General features: G+C 52.3%; 1 protein-coding gene across 2 annotated transcripts; it reads right to left on the reverse strand.

The window, feature by feature from the left end:
- Positions 1-231: 231 nt before the first annotated feature.
- Positions 232-15,010, reverse strand: Dvl3 (dishevelled segment polarity protein 3). Of its 2 annotated transcripts, none has more exons than XM_028857540.2 (16): positions 14,770-15,010; positions 9,476-9,545; positions 8,916-9,037; positions 8,686-8,795; positions 8,373-8,505; positions 8,075-8,168; positions 7,831-7,900; positions 6,689-6,828; positions 6,484-6,560; positions 6,310-6,377; positions 6,027-6,176; positions 5,418-5,549; positions 4,434-4,601; positions 3,069-3,290; positions 2,594-2,983; positions 232-1,811 (listed from the first exon to the last, which is right to left on the reverse strand). In XM_028857540.2, exons 1-16 carry the CDS (start codon positions 14,928-14,930, stop codon positions 1,780-1,782), a joined length of 2,139 nt encoding a protein of 712 aa, XP_028713373.1. In that variant the 5' UTR covers positions 14,931-15,010; the 3' UTR covers positions 232-1,779. The 2 variants fall into 2 exon arrangements, with proteins under 2 accessions (XP_028713373.1, XP_028713372.1); XM_028857539.2 differs by having other exon boundaries at positions 8,373-8,508.
- Positions 15,011-19,011: the final 4,001 nt, after the last annotated feature.

Here is a 19,011-nt window from a genome sequence, read left to right on the forward strand (position 1 = left end):
AACCTCCTTCCAGAAGCCAGGACATAGCAGGATGAAGACCTGACATTTCTCAAAAGATCGTCACTTTGGGACATTATTCAGTGATCAAAATCAGATACTTTTAACCCTTGAACCACCATTCAAGGCTTCATGTCTATCTTTGCAAAAGCTTTCCCTTCCCAACACACCCTAAATGTTTGCCAGTGTAGAGTAAATTAGTAATGATAATAATAATAATAATAATAATAATAATAATAATAATAATAGCTACCATTTATTGAGCACCTACTCTATTGTGTGCCAGGCACTGTGCGCGGCACTTTTCGTACAATATCTAATTTGAATCCTCACAACAACCCTGTGAGGTAGGTATTATTATCATCTTACATACAGGAGGACTGAGGCTCCAGAGAGGTTAAATAACTCTATTACACAGCCAAAAATGGAGAGCTGGAATTCAAACCCAAACCAGCCTGACTCCAAATCCCATGCTCTGTAAATTAAGAAGGGGAGAGGAACAGCTGAACTTCAGAAAGAGTGTCAGAGCGGAAGGGTGTGATGTGCTGACTAACACCATGTAGGATGAAGGATTTTAAGCGCATAAATGTTTCTGGCTGGGGGGCCTATGTAGATTGTGACGAAAGTCACCAAGACAGGAATTCAAGAGGAATAATACTGGGCTAGGGACATATGGACATGCCTACGGAGATGTCCAGTGAGTAAAAAGGAAGTGGCCAGCATATCAATGGCTATTGAAAGGAGCATGGATGACACTATTTTGGGAGAGAAAGAGAAGTGAGCAAAAGTTGGCAATGGAGACACCGGCATCCAGTGCATGAGCCCTGGGGAGGGGGGGGGTCTCAAAAGAACAGGACATGGCAGAGTCACAGAGTACTGAAGACAGGGAAGACTGAGTCATGCTTCTAACATAGCCCTTTGTTCATTAAAAGCCTAGGAAATATTTGTAAAATGAATGAATGTCAAAATATCCCCACCTCGGTTTGCCCCCAAACATGGGCTAAGGTCATCTTGATGGCAGGAGGCATTTTCTGGGGACTGAACCCCAGGGCACGCTAGGCAAGCACTCTACCCAGAGCTACATCCCCAGCTCTGATACCTTTGCCCTGAAAATGTGAGTCTGGGGAGTCAGTAGAGTTTATAGCAGAGTTTTAAAGAAAAATTGTGATTTAAGGTGGAAAACAACTTTAAAGATAACTGGAAGTTTCTGGAAGCCCCAGTGGTCCCCTTGTGTAACTTCAGTTGGCCTGTTTCCTGACTCTGTTCTCGGGTGTCATGGTGAAGATGAAGACAGGGCAGGGGTAAGGCCCGGGGGGAGGAGGGAAGTAGAGAACGACCTGTCAGGTACCTGGAGAGCCCTCTGCTGAGCCCAGCTTTTGGGGACATGTGTGGGAGGCTTTCCAGCAAGCAGGAAGGGGAGAGGGCGGTTAGGGACCAGCCCCACTGTCTAGGAGATGACTTGGAGGAAGGGTCCAGCCCTGTGGGCAGGGACCAGCCCTGAGGCTTATGTAAACTTGCATAGGCACACAGTGTGTGTGTGTGTGTGTGTGTGTGTGTGTGTCTCTGTCTGTCTGTCTGTGTGAGGGGGTAGGGAGAAAACTTCTCTACTTCTCTCTGGAAAGAACAGTCTGTCATGCTTGGGTGAAGCTGAGTCCTTCCCAGAAGCCTAGTAACCTTGCACTTGTGTGGGTGTGGGGCTGGACATCCTTGGGGAGCCCCGAGGGGGCTGCTGAAGCAGAGTTCCTGGTCTCCTTGGAGGCTGGGCCTCCCTTTCCTGGGGACTCACAGAAAGTCAAAGAGCCCGAAATTCTTGGCTGCTCCAGGCCCAGGGAAATTTGAAGGAAGAAAAAAGAAGAAAAAAATTTCAGGCCCAGAAATTAGATGAGCCTGTTGGTTAGTAGGGTTAGATCTGAGAGAACCAGCACACAGGACAGGCATAGATGAGGGGCCAGGCCCAGCAGAGATATTCCCCGGAAGCCGCTAGTGGTCCTGCACCTGAGCACCTCTCTGGGCTTCTGACTGGGCCGGCTCCAAGCAGGGACAGATAGCATGGGTGCCTGCTAGAGGTGGTTACAGCCGTGGGTGAAGGCCTGAAGTAGTGGGCAGGACAGTTAGGACGGGGAAGGCCATTTTTTGGTGTCAGTGTGGCGGGGTAAAATCAAGATCTCTGCACACATGCTTGGGGAGGTGGGGAAAGGGCTGGGGGGAGGTGGGTATTAGGGTGTGACACCACGGGGGTCAGATCCTAAGCGTGAGAATGGGGCGTCGGGAAGTAAGACTAGCAGTGCAGAGCCAGGGACATGAAAACTTCTGCGAAGCCAGAACCGGATGGAATGGGTGCTGGTTAGCGGGCAGAGGCACAGCTGGGCCAGAGGCAGGTTAGGGCTGTGGCATGGATGAGCAGAGACCCTCATCCTTGCTGCTACCAGCAAGCAGGAGCAGCTAGCTCCATTTATTTCCCTTTTAGGTACCAAAGTTTTTTTTTTTTTTTAAAAAAAAAAAAAGACCGACTGATGGAGAAAGGGATGCAGCCGGCTGGGGGGTGGGGTGGGGTAGGAAAGGGGTCCTGATCACATCACATCCACAAAGAACTCACTGGGGTTTCCCATTGCCATGCGGAAGGACTGTCTGCTGGCCGTCAGTTCCGGGGGCACCGAGGCCAGGTCACGGCCTGGAGGGGCTCCTGGGGGCCCCATGGCTGCAGGCGGCGGGGTCATCATAAGCATCGGGGGGCCATAAAGAGGGGGCACTCCGGGCGGGCCGTAGCTTGGGTGCGTGTGGTGGCTGCGCAGGCTGCGGTGGCTGTGTTCGCTGGCCGCCGGGCCCGAGCGCTCGCTGGGCGCCCGCTCCCGCGGCCCCCGCAGACTGCTGCGGGTCGTGTGGTCTGATTCGCTGCCGCTACCGCCTGATTTGGAGTCCCCAGCTTTTGGGTCCTTCTCCTTGCGCCGGTCGCTGCCACTTCGGTTGGAGCCACTGCTGCGACTGCCTGGAGGGAACAGACAGGGCCAGGATGGAGGTGCAGAGGTGGCCTGGGTTCCTGCAGATGCCGTCCGGCTGGGTTTCTGACTTACCTTCACTGTGCTGACTGCTGGCGCTGCCCCCGCCGCCGCCGTAGCTGTAGCCCAGTTCTGGGAAGCCGGGGTGTGGGTTGTAGGGATGCGGAGGTGGTGGGTACTGGTAAGGGAAAGCCATAGGCCACGGGGCAGCCCCCGGGTGCGGCAAAGGAGCCAGTGTGTCCTGGTCAGAGGCGCCACTGGAGCCGTCATGGTCGTGAAGTGACAGGTTGGCCATATCTGTGGGAAGAGGGCTCGGTAAACTGGTCTGCTGTGTGTCCCACGCCCACGGTCAGGAGGTCTGCAGCCAAAGATGGACGGCAGGCAACGATGCTGAGTTTATGGCCAGGATGGGAGGCCTGCAGATCTATCTCCTTGGCCACTCCTAGCTCTACAGCCAATCCACCACATCTAATACCCAGTGCCTTCAAGCTCTTTTGGGCCGAGGTGGCTGCCGGCACTGGGGCTGGGACTTAGCTGCTGGTGTGAACAGCAATGTCTGTTTGAGGTCATCATCTGGAGGCAACCGAGAAGGAAGGGTCTCCACAGGGAATTCGGCGTAATGATGCTCAATGACTCTGCACCCTCTCAGGATCAAATTTAAACTCCTTAGTGCAGTTTGTAAAGTCCTCTGCACCCTGACTGACAATTTCTCCAGCTTTACTCCATGGTATGGTTCACCCCCGGGCTCTTAGAAAGACAGGACTCCCTGTCCAATCCATATCCTGACCCAGCAGTACCCGTTGGTTCACGGACAAGGGCAGGCACTCTGTTTAGTCTTGCTGAGACAATGTTTTGGGAGCATCATGTATCTTGAGCAGCCCAGAACAGTGGGGACTAGAACCAAAAGATCTTGATCCAAGTCTAACTTCTTTGTTTCTAATTGTGGAACCTGGGGTAGACTATTTTACATCAATAAATCTATTTCCTCATTTGATAACATGGACAGGACCCACCCCACCCCCACTGAGAGGTGAAGACTGAGTGGGATGTAGGTTGACACTTCAGAAACTACTGGCACCATGCCAGTCACAGAACAGGCACTCGGAGAATGCCAGGCTCAACACAGCGATGGAAGACCAATGGAGAGGCTAGACTGGGCTGCTTAGACCATAGGGCTCAAGCTTTGAACCAGACCCAGCTCTGTTGAGCCTACCTAGGTTTCCTGGAGTCAGCTACCACATCACATCCTTACTCCCATTCAGGGGACAAGAAAGGGCATGCACTTACAATCCAATCATCAGGAGGCTGAGGCAGGAGGGTTTCTGCAATTTCAAAGTCAAGCTGGCTACACAGCAGGTATTAGGCCAATAGAATCTACATAGCAAGACCCTGTCTCTAAAAAAAAGAAGAAGAAAAAAAAGGTGGTGGGGAGGCACGTACTGCCACAGAGGTCACCAAAGATGTAGTAGCACTGCTCAGAGAACGTGATCTTGTTGACGGTGTGGCGGATGAAACCAGCTTTCAGCAGGTTGCTGGCATACTTGCGGGCCTCCCGCCGGTCCGTGAATCCTTCCACATTGTGGTACAGCCAGTCCACCACATCTGAGCCTGGGGATAAGGCTGACAGTTGGTTTGGGTTCCTCTGGCTTCACAGAAGCTGTGAGCCTGAGGCATTAACAGCTCAAAGGAGTTGCCCATGGGGGCTGCTGGGTCCCCCACCCCTGCCCTGCTCCATGACCCCCCACCCCGTCCTGCTCCATGACCCCCACCCCTGCCCTGCTCCATGACCCCCCACCCTGCCCTGCTCCATGACCCCCACCCTGCCCTGCTCCATGACCCCCACCCCTGCCCTGCTCCATGACCCCCACCCCTGCCCTGCTCCATGACCCCCCACCCTGCCCTGCTCCATGACCCCACCCCTGCCCTGCTCCATGACCCCCACCCCTGCCCTGCTCCATGACCCCCACCCTGCCTGTTCCATGACTCCCACCCCTGCCCTGCTCCATGACCCCCCACCCTGCCCTGCTCCATGACCCCCACCCCTGCCCTGCTCCATGACCCCCACCCCTGCCCTGCTCCATGACCCCCCACCCTGCCCTGCTCCATGACCCCCCACCCTGCCCTGCCCCATGACCCCCCACCCCTGCCCTGCTCCATGACCCTCACCCCTGCCCTGCTCCATGACCCCCCACCCTGCCCTGTTCCATGACCCCCACCCTGCCCTGCTCCATGACCCCCACCCTGCCTGTTCCATGACTCCCACCCCTGCCCTGCTCCATGACCCCACCCCTGCCCTGTTCCATGACTCCCACCCCTGCCCTGCTCCATGACCCCCCACCCTGCCCTGCTCCATGACCCCCCACCCCTGCCCTGCTCCATGACCCCCCACGTCCTGTCCTTCTTACAGCTGTAAGGTCCTCTCACCAATGAAAGCGTTGGGAATGGTAATCTTGAGCCACATGCGGTCTCGAACCTCCAACCCTGATTCAGGGGAGGCCATGGCTTTTACGATGGCCGCCATGTCACTGTGGATGGAGAGGTGGAAGTCATCTAGGCCTGGGGGGAGAGGCAGGGTAGAGAGGTAACGAGGAGCCGTGGAGTTAGGGAGAGCGGCATCCCATCTCTCCGCTCAGTTTCCCCTTCTGTGAAAATGAGTCCTTTAATGTACACCCGAGAATACGTGAAAGAGGAATTCAGTGATTTCATGAAGGTACTCAGCACAGTGTAGATGTTATGACAATAAAAACGAGTGTTTCCTTCATACCACACAGTAATAACGTTCTACTTAGAGCCTCTTACTAAACACCACGAGAACCTGGTGAAGCATATGCTGGGAGTCCAATGGGGAAACTGAGGCTCTGTGGGGAAGCAAGTGTGTGCAGGGCGGCTCTAAGTGCCTGTTGGGGAAGGGCTGCAGTGTGAGGCACCTGGGATGAGCAGAGCCCCCCAAAGGCCCTGCACGGTGCACAAGCCGGTCATCGGGCCCCCACCTGGCCTTGGGTGCTGGCCCAGGGGACAGGCTTGAATACTCACGTTCTGTGTCGGGAATGGAGCTGGTGATGGAGGAACTGGTGGAGGTGATGGTGCTCAAGGAGGGGCTCATGCCATAGGCAGGGAAGGTGCCCGTCATGGCTGCTGTGTGAGAGACCCAGGCTGCAGGGTCAATGGGCCGGATAGGCTCACCTGCAGGGAGGGCGAGGAGTCACAGGCTGCCCACCCCGCCCACTCTGGAGCTCAACATGTAAGCTGAAGACATGAGGGTCAGAGTCGACAGACGCCAACACCAACCTTAGGGCCGAATCCCTTGTCTACTTACTCCGGGGCAATGTGAAGCACCCACGAGGACTTGGGTCCCAGCACTTGGCTACCGTCAGAGTGATGGGCCTGAAAACAAGGTTGTCCTAGTAAAGGCAGGATGTATGAAGGCCAGACCCAGCCTGCTTCCAGAAATGCCTCTCCCATCTTCCCCAGAAGCCCACTCCATTCCTACCCTGGCTTGTGGACAATCTCCCGGAGTACTCGGACGGCGTCATCGTTACTCATGTTCTCAAAGTTGATCTCGTTCACCTGAGAAAGAGGGCTAAGAGTGAGATAAGAGGTAGCGCTCAGGAGATGGACGGGGGAGCTGGGTTGAGGGCCTTCCTCCAGACAGCAGGGACTCCTCACTCTCCACCACCCAGGGGAGGCAAGGATACCTGTAACAGCATATCTCCTGGTTCTATGCGTCCATCGGCTGCCACAGCCCCACCCTTCATGATGGAGCCAATGTAGATGCCTCCATCGCCTCGCTCGTTGCTTTGGCCCACAATGGAGATGCCCAAGAAGTTATACTTTTCTGCAGGGAATAATTTAACACTTTGAGACGGGCAGGGCTCCTACCCATTAGTACAGGAAAGAGAAGAGCAGGGCTCCTACCCATTAGTACAGGGAAGAGAAGGGCAGGGCCCCAATCTGTTAGTACAGGGAAGAGAGGGGTCAGAACTGGTTATTAGTACAGAGTGGAAAGGGGCAGGGCTCCTTATCAGTACAGGGTAGAGAGGGGCCATAGGCCTCCTACCCATTAGTACAGGGCAGAGAGAGGCCGTGACTGACATAATAACCATGTAAATATTTCTGTACAGTATGCACTTAAACATGTTTTTGATTTTTCTACTGGTTATGAGGCAGGGATTCCAGACTTACTTTTACAAATCGGCAAGACATAAGTGCCCTTCCTAAGCCAGTGGGTGTCGGGAGTTAAACTCAGACTCACGTTAAACTCTTTCTGTTATATTTAACTGCCTTTAAAGTGTATGATATTTGTATCCACTTGTTTTGTTGTGGGGGGCACTCTTGTGTTTGTGTGTGCAGGTCAGAGGACAACTGTGGGAGTCGGTTTTCTCCTTCTCCCATGTGGGTTCCGGGACCGACTGAAGTCCTGTCACTAGGCTCAGGGGTGGGCCCACCTGCTGAGGCACAGGCACCAGCTGCCTTCTAAAGAGTCAGAGTCAGAGTTAAGGATGCAAGGACAAGATGGGCAGGGACAGGGCTCTCAGAAATCACCTCCCACAGGAAACCTCCCAGGGTGCCACGTTCTGCTCCCACAGATCTGAGTTTATCTGTTATAGCCCTGACAATGAAATACTGAACCGATTATATTACTTATCAGTGTTATTCATAAAAGAACAACTTGAGAATAGGGAACATATATTTTTCTTCCTGTATTGGATATGGGACCTAGGGCCTTGTACTCTGTCACTGAGATCCCACCCCAAGTCCCAGAAAATGTATGTTGTATTTCCCAGAAACCCCTGATGCCTTCCCAGCCAAGGCGCTGGAACCTGTTCCCCAGACTCACCCATGTTGAGAGTAACTGTGATGATATTGAGTGACATGGTGGAGTCCGTGATGCTGCTGAAGGACGAAGACTGGAAGAGACAGCGGCTGTGAGCAGCAGGCAGGGGTGGGGGTTCCCACCCTTGCCCACTAAGATTCCAAACACCGAGCCAAACAGAAGGGCTCCGAGGAAGAAAGAGCTGTGGTCCTGCGTGGGAAGGACTCATGATCCGCCCTGCTCATCCTGGACACCCAAGAGCCCATACCCGCTCGATCCGCGAGACCTTCTGCTTCCGCCGCCGCCGCTTGTGTCTCCTCATGAGGCGCGAGGCACTGCTCTGTTCTGTGGAGCTGCTGAACCTGTGGGGCCCAAAGTCGTTCCCCACCAGGCTGGCCCATCCTGGCCCGGTAAGAGGCACTCCACAGCCCTGGCTCCAACACAAGGCCCACACCCCTCCCGGAGGTGAAGCTTCAGAGGATTCAGGGCCCCTCATGAGTCACTTGCCGTTCTCCCCACCCCGCGCCCCCACTCCCATCCCAGTACCTATGAAAGTCAAGCCCCACCTGCTGGTGGAGTCATCCTCATCTGAGTCAAAGAAGCTGGTCGTCTCCAGCTCACTGCTCATAAGGGTGGATGAACTGTCGTAGCCACCGGGTTCCCGCCGCCGCTCCCCCTTTGCAGTTCCATTGAGCCGGGCTGCTGCAAGGGAGGTAGGCAGCTGGGTCCATGCCAGGCCCAGTGTAGGGAAGAAGGGATATGAGGCGGGCAGGCCAGGGGCTGAGCCAGGCATATCCGTAACTCTGGGAATAGGGTGAAAAAAGGAGGGAGCTGGCTGAAAGCTGCCACGGGGAGGGGCTCGAAGTGGGGAATACACACCGTGCTCTGGGCCGTCCCGCCGTCGGGGCCGCTCTCGTTGGGCAGACACCAAGGAGTCGGTCTCCGTGTCATTGTCCAGGTTCTCCTGGCTGCCTCCACTAGCGTGAGGGCTAAAAGGCAGAGAGGACTCGGTGGAGAAGAGAGCAGGCTGGGGGCTCCCTTATCCAGCTCTGGGGTGAGCTGAGGTGCCCCTTTTCCATGGGCCATTCCCACCTTCAAGTCCCACTTACTGAAAGGACGGGGGTCGAGAGTCCCCAATGCCCCCGGTGCGTTCTATTGAAGGTGGCAGCTCTGATGGGTTGTCAGCGCAGAAGGGAGCTGGCTCTGGGTGCGAGCCCTCGGCAGATACCAGCTGCCAAGGAGAAAATAAGTGGTCACAGGGGGGGCAGGGAAAAGCAAGCTGTGGCTTCCAGCAAGACACGAAGGCAGGAGAGAGTGAGACAGAGAAGAAGACAGGCCCACGCAAGGGCAGTTGGCCAGGCGCATGAGGGAGAGGGGCTGGCGGGCAGGGGTCACTGTAGCACAAGTGACAGAGGATGTCAGCTGGCTGCAGGTGTCTGGATGGACAGAGGAGACCTCCGAATCAGCACCGTGTGTTCCTCTTTCTCCCCTCCCCCCTCCCACTATTCCCTCACAGTTCATTAAAGGCTGAAGACTCTAGATTAAAAAAATCACTAGAAAACTAAAGGCAGGTTCAGATCCGGGGGCATCAAATCACCAGCTGAATCTCGGCTAAGCCTTTCCTCCCTGACCACCACAGGGATACAGCTAGAGGCTGACGGCTCCTTACCCAGGACACCACTCGGCCATTGAAGCAGGGTAGCTTGGCATTGTCGTCGGAGATCTCTTCCTTCACCACCCTGCAGGGAAAGGGGGGTGTCAGAGAGAGAGAACTTTCTGATATAGGAGTGGAGGGTCCTCATAATCTGAGTTGTCCTCTACCCTAAGTGTGAGATCAAGCCAGCAACACACGACTGTTGAGCTGTGAGGAGGGACTAGGGACATATCCTTAGCACCTCCACGAAGTACGTCAGAGAGGAAGGAGCTGTGGGGGGGGGTCAGAAGTCAGGAACACACACTATGCTCTGGGCCACCCCTCTGGCGGGGCCATATCTGGGCCAACTGCCTCGCTAGAGCATCCGCTCAGCCACTGGTCGACTGCAAATTATAATGGCCCCACGCCACCCCTCAGATCCCCTAGGGCGCATGCCCTATTCCCAGCATGACTTTCCCTTCCCCTCTGACCTTCAAACTGGGAAAAGGCAGGCAGCACAAGTCTTACTATTCTTCACTTCTCAACTAGGAATCCTGGCTTTGTTCTGAGAGCTGGAGTTTAAGGAACTAGGAAAGTGAAGAGAAGGCATTCACGAGCATCCATGTGGTACATATCTGTAACCCAGTCAGCACTTGGGAAGCGGAGGCAGGAGGATTATGAGGTGAGCCTGGGCAATACAATGAGATTCTATGGGAACAACCAGTAAGGAAGAAAGGAGGCTGAAGGTGGAGCCCAGACGGCAGTGCATGCCTCGAATTCGCAACACCATTTGACCAACACCACACCCTGGGGACGGTCAAGTAATCCAGCACTAGAGAGGTGGAGGCCAGAGGAGCAGCTTAAGGTCATCCTTAGCTTCAGACTGAGTTTGAGGCCAGCCTGGGATACACGAGGACCCCTACCCACCCTGCCCCTGAAAAAAGGGAATGATGGATGACAATTGGCTTCGTTTACTGAGCATGCGTCACGTGCCAGCATCATGCTAAGCACTTGGAGCATCATGTCATTCCCACAGTGATGCTATAAGGGGAGAAAAGTGGGAAACTAAGCTTAGATTCAATAATCCACCTAAACACACCACTAACAAGTGGAAAGCTGGCGTTTGAATCCTAGTCTGTGTGACTCCATTTTTATCTATTACATCTTCTACTACTATAGTCAGAACAACAACAAAAGCCGGGCGGTGGTGGCACACGCCTTTAATCCCAGCACTCAGGAGGCAGAGGCAGGCAGATCTCTGAGTTCAAGTCCAGCCTGGTCTACAGAGAGTTCAAAGACAGCCAGGGATACACAGAGAGACCCTGCCTCAAAAAATATATATGCATATACATACATATAAAAAATATATAATTTGTACTCCAGCCTCCTTAGGTAGACAACATAATTCTCATTTCATGAATAAAGAAACTGACACTTGGTAACTCATTCATGGTTACAATACTAAGAGATGTTACAGATGGAATTGAACCCCAGGCTGTTCTGACTTCAATTCTCTTTTCATGAATAAAGAAACTGACACTTGGTAACTCATTCATGGTTACAATACTAAGAGGTATTACAGATGGAATTGAACCCCAGGCTGTTCTGACTTCAATTCTCTTTTCACTCTATGTCACATTTTTCCCCATTTGATGACAGATGTAATGGTCTATGAGGGATGAGGGAACGTAATGTGGGGCATGAAGGACCATAGAAAGTGGTCCTGGCATGCAGCCTGGCCTTGGGAGAGTGGCAGGGCCAGAAGTTAGATACTGACTATGGTTTGGGGCCAGAGATGGGGATGGAAACTGTTGTGGACCATCACACTCTCACTCACCCCAGGAGTACACAACTAGATCATAGGTCAGAGGAGGACACACACTTAGAGTTCTGAGGATGCAGCAAGGGAGGCAGCTGTGAAGCTCAGTCCCCTCTCACTCTTACAGTGGTTTCCCTGTGATACTCACATTCTTGAACTTACGATGAAGCTCCCAAGCCAAGGCTACCGTCTCCCTTCCATCTAGCTCCCTACCATCTCTAATCCCACAGCAACCCTAAGAAAGAGGCCCTGACCTATCAGCCACTCTGGCCACTGGGTTCCAAGCTTGTAGCCCTGCATGGTAATCTGAGCTCAAGAGGAAAAGAGGGTTCCCGTGACACACAGCATGACACTATGTCTTTGTGGCAGTAAAGGGCAGCTGAGTCCCCCACCACTCCATCCTCCAGATGTTTCTTCTCTTTCTGGGGGTCACCAACGGGTCTACAAGCCTCTGCTGAGATGCTCGAGATGCTCAGCTGGACTTCAGCAGCTTTGGAGGAACCTTAGACTGCACCCTTGGTGGGAGGGCTGGGTAGTCAGGGCTCCACAGCAGTCTCTCTCCCTCCCTTTTACTCAGATTAGAGTCAGATAAACAAAACTGGGCTCAAACCCCTATCCTGCCACTTAGTTCTCCCAGCTTAGAGATGTCTTTTTAACTTATCTCGTCCTGGTAAATGAGACTCTTAGAACAGAATAAAAACTAGTTACTGGCTCTCTCTAGTTTAAGATCTACACTCTTTCATTAAATGTAAGTGCCCTTTTCCAGATTTTTATCACTTTTTAGTGCGAGCGAGCGAGCGAGCGAGCGTGCGTGCGTGCGTGCGTGCGTACAGGTGTATGGAGGTTAGAGACAATCTGTGGAAGTTGGATTTTTCCTTCCACCATGTGGGTCCTGGGGCTAGAGCCCAGGTCATCAGGCTTCACCAAGGCAAGGGTCTTTATTGGCTCTCCCAAGTAATTTAAGAGAGCTTACTCTACCCCGAGCTTGACAAATATTTTTGGGGAGCAGATGGGAGCTGGGATTCCTAAGGCCTCACATTCTAACCTCTGAGGCTGAGGTGAGGCAGGCTTCCTCCTCCCCGCCTGTTTTCTCTCTTCTCAACAGGGGTCACTGGCCTAGGCTGGCTGGAGCGCCCTGTTACTGTCCCAATTTGCCAGGGCTTACTATCTTTTTGAAGAGGAAAATCTATAACATGGTCATTTACATAGTATTCTTCACTATTATGTCTGCCTCCTCTCTCTCTGACACACATACACACTCCTACAGTGGTGTGATCAAGACTTTAGATTTTGGAGGAGTGAGAGCCCCCCTACCAACCAATCTCTGTCACTTACTAGCTGTGTGACACAGACCAAGCTCTCCAGGCTTTTTGCATTCTCGTTTCCTCTCTTGCAAAGTGGGGATATTAGGGCCCATTTCATAGGCCGGCATGAGGACTCAGAGATGAAAGATGTGTAGAGAATTATATCACTGTCAGGCAGATTGTAAGTACCATGTGACAAGCTTGTAAAATAAAAAAAATAAAATAAAATAAACTGTGAACAGGATCCTCTGCTATTAGCCCTCTGTAATAGGAGAGCCCTACTGGATCTTTTGCTCACTTATCCTTGGTGTGTGTGTGTGTGTGTGTGTGTGTGTGTGTGTGTGTGATAAGTGATAAGTCAACAATTAATCACATCCACTTCATCCTTAGCATGTTCTCATCCCTGCTAGAACAGCCAACTGATATTTTGCAAAGGGGGCTGCAGGACCACAGATGGGCAAGGATGGCTTCAGGTGGTACACAATAAACGTTGCTCAGTTCAATAGCTTGATATTTATTTGTGACATAGTGTAGCAATAAATAGAAACAGGCAATCAGGCTGTCTGTAGTTGATGTAGTCTTAGTTTAGTCAGCTAAGAAAAAAGGAGTGGACAGGCAGTTGATTTCAAGAAAAACATTCTGTGAGCGGTAAGCAGATGCAAGGGAGGCCTTTTATAATTGTACTGAGGCCTGCTTGCTCAACAACCTTGGGAAGGCAGGAAGCAGCCCACGGTGGTCTGCTCTGGAGGCAGAGGCAAGTGGGGGTGGACATACAAGACTATTCTAATCTCTCAAGGCATCTGGCCCAGCATACCCTGAAATATTATCCCAGTTCCTTCAGGCCCTGCTTCCTTACTTCACTCAAGTCAGGCTGAGACACTCACCCCCTCTCCCCAGCTCTTCCACACAGATCCTGAAAAGATCTTCCAACCAGGCATGCCTAACTCTCAAGACAGACAATCATCACCACACCGGACTACTCATCCCGGGGCAAGAGCGGAATCAGGAATAGCCAGATCTATTCTCCACTGTACAAAACACTGCCATGCACAGTATTTCAAGAGCTCATCAAATGCGGAGATCCAGGGCAGAAGATGACAAGCAAGCCAGGCAGGAGACAGAAGGTGCTTGCCTCCTGGGGCTTGGAGGGCGGGCCTTGGGAGAGAAGCCAGATTAATGAACACTGGGGAGAAGAATGTCTCCCCTCACCCAGCTCTGGGGCCTCAGCTGCAAGTACAGTGCAGGCCTCAGGCAAAGTGCATCAGAGGAACCTTCAGGCCTGGAGGGTGCAGAAGAGGGTGTGTGTGTGTGTGTGTGTGTGTGTGTGTGTGTGTGTGTGTGTGTCTTCTCCATGGCCTCTAAGCCCACTGTCCAGTTAACGTGGGCAAACTTCAGCCCCTGGGAGAGGGGTGTGTGTGTGTGTGTGTGTGTGTGTGTGTGTGTGTCCCCTCTCAGGCCAGCTGCTACAGAACCCTCAGGCTCCAACATTCCAACCTCCCTTAAAGGGGCAGTCCCTGCTTCCAAACTGCAGCTGGGTAGGGAGGGGAAGACAAGGGAACACCAATAGGCCCTCCCCGGCCTTCCCATCCAAGCTCTGAAGCCCTAAGCAACATCTCCTCTGGGATCACCATCTGGCGAGAAAAGGCCCCAGCACCTGGTTAGCGAGGACTCCTCCTCCGGGTCAGGCAACACCCCATCTGCCCGGGGGAGAGGGGAGACCGCTCAATAAACATCAGGTCCAGGATCTAGCCTGGCAGAACACCCCCCAACTCCTTCTCCAGTTCAAAGTCCCACCGGCTGCGGCCTTAGATACAGCACACTCCAAATAAGGCTCTGACTCGCAGAGTTCAGAGGATGGAGAAGGCAGGCTGGGTGTCAATAAACCCCAACTCTATGCTTAAAATGTGGCACCTGGAAGGAGGGCTGAGGACTCCTGACTTTGGATTGGAGTGGAAGGAATGTACGTCTATGGGGGCCGCTGATCCGTCGGGAGTGAGGGGGCCTGAATGGTAGGAGCTAGGGGGACAAGGCCTCCAAGAGGTGATCGGGAGTCCCTCAAAGTCAAGAGGATCCCAAGTGACCGAGCCGCTCCCTTGCTGAAGCGGGGCTAGAAACCAGTGCAGCGAGGGAAGTCCGAACTGGCCGCGGTGGCCCCTAGCAGCGGAGCGGCAGGGGCTCCCCGGGGGCGGGGCGGGGGCCATCCTCACCCAAAATCGTCATCCATAGACTTGAAGAAGAACTTATAGCTGGGCCGCTGCAGAACGCCCTTAAAGTCCGCCAAGGTGACGCGCTCGGCGGGCAGGGGCAGCTTCACCAGGTACGGCGTCTCCTGCCCGTCCAGGTGGTAGATGATCTTGGTCTCGCCCATGGCTCCGGCCTCGGCCCCGCGGCGCGGCGCGCGGCCTGCTCGGGCAGCGGGGCCGGGCCTCTCCCGCGGCGCTCGGCGCTCGGCGCGGCCCGCTGCTCAGCCCCGCTCAGCCGCCGGCCGGGGCGCCAGCTCCCTTGTTCTCCGGCCGCTCCCGGGTCCCAGCGCCGCCCGCCGCCGCTTCCGCTCCCCACTCCCCGGCGCTCGGCTGGCGACCGCGACTCTTCCGGTGGCCTCGGCCCTCCCGGCTCTGGGCTGAGCCCAGCGCGGCCCCGCCCCGCCCCGACGCCCAGCCGCGCTGGCTGCTCTCTGCCGACTGCCCGCCCACCCGCCGGGCGGCGCTCCTTCTGGCGATCCGGGTTCAGGCCGCTGGAGGTGGAAGTCTCCACCGGGTGGGCCAAGGGAACGGTTTGCTGGCTCCTGTGCAGCCGGAGAGGGGTGGATCACAGGTGCCACCTTCTGTGGAAGAGGATGGACTTGAAGACCCGACTGGATCCCCGGAGGAGGGTGGTGTCGGCGTGGAGCTTTGGGTCCGGCTGACAACACAGTTGCTGTCATAGACGAAACTAAACTAAGCTCCTTGAGGGCTGAGCAAGTTCAAGTTCTTATCCTTATAACCTCAGTGCCCATGCGCAAGTTGTTTGAGAAATGGATTGGGCAGGTGTGGTGGTGCACGCCTTGAATCTCAGCACTCAGGAGAGAGATGCAGGCGGATCTCTGAGTTCGAGGCCAGCCTGGTCTACAGGGCAGCCATGGCTACACAAACCTCCCCCCAACCCCCAAAAAAAAGAAAAATGAAAAGAGTGCAAGCAGCCAGGCTTGAGGCAGAGGCAGGTAAATATCTTGAGTCCAGGATAGCCAGGGGCTAAACAGAGAAACCCTGTCTTGAACCCCCACCCCCATATGCAAAAATAAAATGAGAGAGAGACAGAGAGAGAGGGAGGGAGAGGGAGAGGGAGAGGGAGAGGGAGAGGGAGAGGGAGAGGGAGAGGGAGAGGGAGAGGGAGAGGGAGAGGGAGAGGGAGAGAGAGAGAGAGAGAGAGAGAGAGAGAGAGAGAGAGAGAGAGAGAGAGAATGACAGGGATGGTAGGTGTCAAAATCAGAACTGGGTATAGCCAGTCTGTGGTTCAGCTTCTCAGTTGTAACAATGTATACCAGAGGTGGCTTCAAAACTTCCCGCAATCCTCCTTTCTGGGATTATCATGTGCTATTATGGCTGTATTTCAGGACCTATTTCAGTCACCTGAAATGTCACGACCTCCTCTGCTCAAAAACCTTCATATTACCCAACATGCCTTTTACCCTCAACCCCTCAACATGTTACACAAGGTTCTTCATAATCTAACATCAATCTTCCTCTATAGTCTTTCTCATTACATCATAACCAAATTTTTTTATTACAGGCAAAAGAACATCACAGTAGCAGTTACATAATCTATGTTTTAACTTCATATCCTTCATTTAATCTTTTTCTCCAAGTAATGTGTATGCATAACTAAACAGTATTAAAACTTGTTTTCAAGATTTATTGTTGTGGAATATTACTTTATGCAAAGATGTGTTACATTCGTTTCTGTTGCATTTAACATGTAAAGATGTGTTACTGAAGACATGTTACATTTGTTTCTGTTGCATTTAAGGATGTAAAGATGTGTTACATTTGTTTATGCTGCACTTATTTACAATGTAAAAAGGTGTTGCTTTGCCTGCTTAAGGTACCTGATTCATCTAATAAAAGGCTGAATGGCCAATAGCCAGGCAGTGGAGGGATAGGCAGGGCTAGAGGAGAGAACCAGGAAGAAAGAAAGGGAGATGCCCAGGGGCTGCCAGGCAGCAGCCAGACAACCAGACACAGAGGGTATACAGGATGAAAGGTAAAAAGCCCTGAGGCAAAATATAGATCATGAGAAACAGGTTAAGTTACAAGAGCTAATGGGACAAGTATAAGATAAGGCTGAGCATTCATAACTAAAAATAACTCTCCGTAGCCTGGCGGTGGTGGCGCACGCCTTTAATCCCAGCACTGGGAGGCAGAGGCAGGCGGATCTTTGTGAGTTCGAGGCCAGCCTGGGCTACAGAGCAAATTCCAGGAAAGGTGCAAAGCTACACAGAGAAACCCTGTCTCAAAAAAAAAAAAAACAAAAAACAAAACAAAACAAAAAAATCAAAAAACAAAAAATGGGCGCTGGCAGTCCAAAAAAGCCTATAATATATTTATTTAAATTTTCAAGACAGTGTTTCTCTGTGTGGCCCTGGCTGTCCTGGAATTCACTCTGTAGACCAGGCTGGCTTTGAACTCACAGAGATCTGCCTGCCTCTGCCTCCTTAGTGACCGGATTAAAGGCATGCACCACCAATGCCTGGCAAGATTTATTTATATATGTGTGTATGTGCACACATTATAGGTATCTCAAGTGGTCAGAAGAGGGTGTTAGAGTTACAGAAAACTGTAAGTCACCCATCAATGTCGATGCTGGGAATTGAACTCAGGGAGTAAGAACAGTAAGCCCTCTTAACAGTCGAGCCATTTCTCCAGCCCCAGTATTAAAAAAGAAAAGCCCAGGATGACCTTGAACTTTCTACTCTACTGTCTCTGCTTCTCAAGTGGCTGGGTTTACATGCATTTAACATGATGCCTATTTCTTTTTCTTTTTAATTTACTTGAATACAGTGTTCTGTGTGCATGTACACCTGCACACCAGAAGAGGGCACCAGATCTCACTATAGATGGTTGTGAGCCACCATGTGGTTGCTGGGAATTGAACTCAGGACCTCGGAGGAGCTGCCAGTGCCCTTAACCTGAGCCATCTCTCCAGCCTGTGTGTCTATTTCTTTCTCTTTTTTTTTTGGGGGGGGGGGTTCCAGACAGGGTTTCTCTGTGTAAGTCCTGGCTGTCCTGGAACCCACTTTGCAGACCAGGCTGTCTGTGAACTCACCGAGATCCACCTGCCTCTGCCTTCTGAGTGCTGTGATTAAAGGTGTGCACCACCATCACCTGGTCTATTTCTTGATTTACACATTCTAGACATTGCCTGATGTTCCACTTTTTACTTTCTTAAAATACTGAAATCGGCCCCTACCCCTTTTAGGGTCTTGTGAATGTAGCAAGATCTCTACCACTGAAGCCCACATTGTGTGAGCCACACAGCTCATCTATGATTGAGGGTTGGCGCAGCGGTTCAGTGTAAAGGCCACACCGAGCAACCTGAGTTTGATCCCCAGGGTCCACGTGGAGGAAGAACTAACTCCTACAAGCCTGACTTCCACGGGTACACTGGCATGTGTGTGCTCCCCAACACCTCCACACAAGCAACATCATTTTAAAAAATGAGTTGAAAAAAAATTTCCCTTCAGAATTCTGAAGGCATTTGTTTTCTGATTCCATCAATAAGGGGTTGTCTTGATATCGTTTCAAGGCTCGGCTTCTTTCTAGAAGCCTTTGGGCATTTTCTTTTCTTTCTTTTTTTTTTTTTTTTTAACTCCTGGAACTCTGTGTTGCCCCGGCTGGTTTTTAATTCCTGTGCTCAAATCATCCTCCTGTCTCAGTGTCTGATAAGCTGGACTAGAGGTATATAATGGCTTTGCTTAGTGGGTCTCTTTCCTCATTCACGGTGCCAGGCATTTAGAGTATCTAGAAATACAACAATCGAGTGGATATTGTCCTAACCTCTTTCTTATTCTCTGCCATTTTCATGGCATGTTGGACTTTCTGGACTGACTCTTCCTATCCTTTTTGCCTCTACTATTTTTGACAATTTCATCTTATAAGATTTCCTATTATTAGAACCCTTCTAGTCACTTATTTATCCAATATATCAGATTTCAATAATCCGATATACTGGTATTTACGTACGTCCAGAGAGGATAAAAACAAGTGTAGCCAGGCTTGGGGAGAATGAAATCAAACTGACTGCTCCTGAGTAAAGCCAAGCACATGGAAGGCGGAGCATGCAATGAAGCGTCCCCATGCTATCCAGTCTTCCAGTCACTTAAGACTGTCACTATAATTACTGCGGTTGCACAAGTATGCAGAGGTCGGACAACTTCCAGGAGTCAGTTCTCGCCTTCATTGGGAGTCCTGGGG

Source organism: Peromyscus leucopus, chromosome 12 (genome assembly GCF_004664715.2).
Source record: "Peromyscus leucopus breed LL Stock chromosome 12, UCI_PerLeu_2.1, whole genome shotgun sequence".
In the NCBI taxonomy this organism is placed as follows: domain Eukaryota; kingdom Metazoa; phylum Chordata; class Mammalia; order Rodentia; family Cricetidae; genus Peromyscus; species Peromyscus leucopus.